The sequence below is a fragment of the Papaver somniferum genome, chromosome 11 (genome assembly GCF_003573695.1).
Source record: "Papaver somniferum cultivar HN1 chromosome 11, ASM357369v1, whole genome shotgun sequence".
Taxonomy (NCBI): Eukaryota; Viridiplantae; Streptophyta; class Magnoliopsida; order Ranunculales; family Papaveraceae; genus Papaver; species Papaver somniferum.
Genome location: NC_039368.1, coordinates 56671189 through 56675302, shown reverse-complemented (window position 1 = coordinate 56675302; position 4114 = coordinate 56671189). Strand labels below are relative to the sequence as shown.

Genomic DNA, 4114 nt, shown 5'->3' with positions numbered 1-4114 from the left:
TGGGGTTAGTGATAAGAGACCAACAACACTTGATTTTGAGCATGAAGAGCAAGTGGAATTGACACAAGCATCTGTTGCAGACAACCATGATCATGAATCTCAAAGTATTCCTACACAGGAATCTGTTGCAGCCAACCATGTACAGGGGTATGAAGATGACCAGGTGAATTTGCCTAATGTACATCAAGATGAGTGTCATCCTGATGACAGGCCTGACTTTCTCTTTAAAGACTATGATAAGGAAGAGGATGGTGAAGATGAAAGTGAGGATGAGAGTGGAGATGATAGTGAAGAAGAAGAAACACAAGAACAGATGAATTATGAAGATTGGTTTTCTATGTGTGCTAGGGGTATAGATGTTGGTAATGACCCTGATGATTGTAATGAAGATTTCAATGTAGGTGGATTTTATGAAGAGCAGAGTGCACCAGTGAATGCATCTTCAGATTAAGATCTTCCCAGCCAAGAAGTCACTCAAGAGGAAGAAACTAAGTGGGAAGAAGATTTTGGTCAGCATTTAAATGAACCACAACGTCTAGAAATGATAAATGAAGATGCTCCTGAGGTCATACCTGGTGAAATAAGTACTGGTATGGCTTTTGGAAGTATGAAAGCTTATAAGGATCATTTAAGAGAATATGCAGTGTTGAAACATGGGGATTTTAAGGTGAAGAAAGGAGATAAAATCAGACATTATTCTTACTGTGCTTACAGGGATGCCCAAAACTGTGCTTGGATGGTGAATGCAAGAAAGGTACCAGAGAAAGATGATATGACAGTCACAGTCAGAGAGTGCAACATAGAACACACTTGTAAAAATCCCAATGAAGACTACAGCAGAAAATGCAATGCAAAATTTGTAGCTAAGTATTTGTTGAAGACGATGGATGTTGCTTCACCAGTGGACAAGGCAGATGATATAGCTAAGAAAATCATTAGACCTCAGTTGCAAACTGAAATACCAAAATGGGTTGCTCGTCATGCAAGGGTATCATTTTCATGCTTTTTTTTTGTTACCTTTTGTTTGTTTATTTAATAAATTTTGGTATATTTGAATTGCTAATTTTTATTTGTGTGTGTACACAGAGATTGGTGCTAGCAGAAAGGGATGGAACATTTGAGACTTGTTACAAAAAAACACCACAACTGGTCATAGCTGCTACCTCATTGAACCCAAGGAGCATAGGTCATTTCAGCTGGTCCAAAGATGATAAAGATAACAGATTTAAGAGTCTCATTTTGGGGTATAATGCACAGATAAAAGGTTTTATGAATAGTTGTAGAATGGTTATTGGGTTAGATGGAGCTCACCTAACTGGTAAGTTTGGTGGTGTGATGCTTTCAGCAACAGGTATAGATGCTCAGAATGGGGTATTTCCTTTATGTATGATGATTTGTATGAGTGAAACTGAAGAAAATTGGTTTATGATGTTAAAAGAATTGAGAAAAAGGATACCAGATATGGCTGGACTGACCTTTATTTCTGATAGAATGAAGGGAATTCTTGAATCAGTAAAAAAATTGTATCCTTTGTCAAATCATAGATACTGCCTAAGGTACATTTAGTTTTGACTGGTAATTTTGTTTAATAATTTTTAAAGATAACAAAATTTTTTTAACAATGAAATTTATTAATGTTTGTCCTTGTTTATTATCTATTTTTTTTCAGGCACCTATTCAAGAATTTCTTGACCAAAGGATTCAGAAATCCAAGACTAGCACAGCTTCTTTGGCAGACTGCAAAGGCATACAAATATCATCATTGGGAGGTAAGAAATGTTTGATTATATTGAATGTTCATTTTTTTAGTCAAGCCTTATTACATCAGATTATTTAACTTAGACACCTATTTGTAGGAGGCCATGCAAGAAATAGCAGAGATATCTCCAGATGCATACAAATACCTGATTGATGCAGAACCGAAGTCTTGGGCAAGGTCATGGTTTCCTCATGATGTTGCTTGTGAGCACATCTACTCCAACTTTTCAGAAAGTTTTGACAACATGGCCCTGAAATTCAGAGGCAAGCCTCTCACTCAGTTGGTTGATATGTACACACATATGGTGATGGTGTTGTTTTCAAAAAGAAGAAAGCTTGCCGCAATTTGGCAATCTGGTGACCTTGTTCCTGCTGGTAAAGATCTCATTGAGGTAATGTGCAATCTTAGAGGTAACTATGAATGTGATCCTTCTGTAGAGCACAAAGTGTATGAGGTGACCAACAAAGCTACTGGCAAAGTTTTTGTGGTAAAAGTAGAAGAAAAAAAATGTACATGTAGACAGTGGCAATTGAGGCAGTTCCCTTGCTTGCATGGTGTAGTTGCATTGTTTAAATTGAATCCTAATTGGTCCAAGTGAGTAAATATACTACACCTACATAGTTGAATGTGGTTATGCAATAAATGAATGATGACTGATTCTATCAATTATTTATGCAGCTACTGCAGTAAGTACTACACTGTAGATTACTATAGGACAGCCTACCAATGGTCAATAACACCTTTGGGAGACATTGATGAGTATCAGAATAAGATTTGATAATCAAAAGGACAGCCTACTTTAACTTTTAGCCCTTAACTTTTTCAAAAGTCTTTACTTTTTCCATTGTCTGATTTCAAAAAAAAAAAAAATTTGAGAATCTTTTCATTGAATAATATTATCTACTTTTGTACTTTTACTTTATTGTATTATTATTATGGATTTTCTTTATTCTCTAGATCTGTGCATTTAAAGTTTACTAACCCTAACTTCTATTTTGTTTGCAGATTGGTATCAACATTATACATCCACACAGATTGAGAGATAAGGGAAGACCTTGTGTCAAGAGAAAGAAGTCTTGGTATGAGAAGAACAAGCAGCCCAAAAGAGTAAAAAAGTGCAGTGTATGTAAAGGTCTTGATCATAACATCCTTACCTGTCAAGGTCCTCCAGTTGGTTCTAATCCAAAGAAGAAAGGAGTTAGAATGGAATGTTCTGTTAATGGAGATGAGTTTTGTATTACTGCTGCACCAACAAAGAAGATGAGGAAGGCCTTGTCTGCACCAACTACTGCAACAACATCTGCATCAAAGACTGCTACTGCTGATGTACCACCATTTTCAAAGGGCAAGGCAGCTGCTACTACACCATCTTCTTCTACAGCTGGTTCCCAGAAAAAGTGTAAGACAACTGCACCATCCTCCTCCACTGCAGTTGATGTTGGATCTAAAAGGAAGGTACCATCTACTTCTTCTACACCTTCTAGTGCCTGTTTTAACCAGATTTTTAATGGTACTGTTAACATTTCTAGCCAAACAATCAACATTACCGAACCATCATCAAAAAGGGTTAGAAAGCCTAACTCCAAATATCAACAATAGAAATGCAGGGTTCCTATTTTATGTCTTTTTATGTCTTTTTATGTCTTTTAGCATTTATAGACCTATGTCTTTTAATGGCATACATACTACTAGTTAGTTTCTGTTGAAAGTTTTAGCAGACTATTATTTATGAATCTATGGGTTCAAAAAGTATGGACACAATTATGGTTTTATTTCTTAATTCAGCTCATTACATTGAGGAATACTTCCAATATGATAGCATTACATTAACCTTTTCTGACATGAGTTTTGGTTGTGCTTTATCTTCTAATTGTGCACTAAATCTTTTAGTTGTGCACAAATTTGATCTTCAATATTATCTAATTGCTTTTGTTTCTTCATAAAGATTGCATCAGAAACCCATTGGAAATCTTCACATTCTAGGCATTTTAGGTAGCCAATACCATAATTCCATGATGTTTGAGCTATGTTTAAAATCCTCACATTTGTTGAATTGCATTTGGGGTTGATACATCTAGTCTGTGACCAAGGACAATCAGAAAATTTGTGATCACCAACACAAGCTTTACAACCTCCATTGTACTGAGGTGCAATGGATTTAATTGCATCATCAAACCATTCGAAGTATGAACACATGGGATTAGAGCAAGAGAAGAATTTCTTCCCTGAATTAGCACCATCTTTGACCTTTAAAAGTTTACGAATACCATTACAAGAAACTAATTTACACCTTGTGTAGATCCAATGACAATCAATTGATTGATGATTTCTTTCGTTGCACATCTCACATTCCTG

At 35.9% G+C, this 4114-nt stretch overlaps 1 protein-coding gene across 1 annotated transcript; it reads left to right on the top strand.

The window, feature by feature from the left end:
- Positions 1–541: 541 nt before the first annotated feature.
- On the top strand, positions 542–3358 carry LOC113324438. The gene is made up of 6 exons (XM_026572757.1): positions 542–988; positions 1087–1556; positions 1670–1769; positions 1857–2353; positions 2438–2459; positions 2765–3358. The coding sequence occupies exons 1-6, from the start codon at positions 542–544 to the stop codon at positions 3356–3358; spliced, it is 2130 nt and encodes a 709-aa protein (XP_026428542.1).
- The last annotated feature ends 756 nt before the right edge of the window (positions 3359–4114 follow it).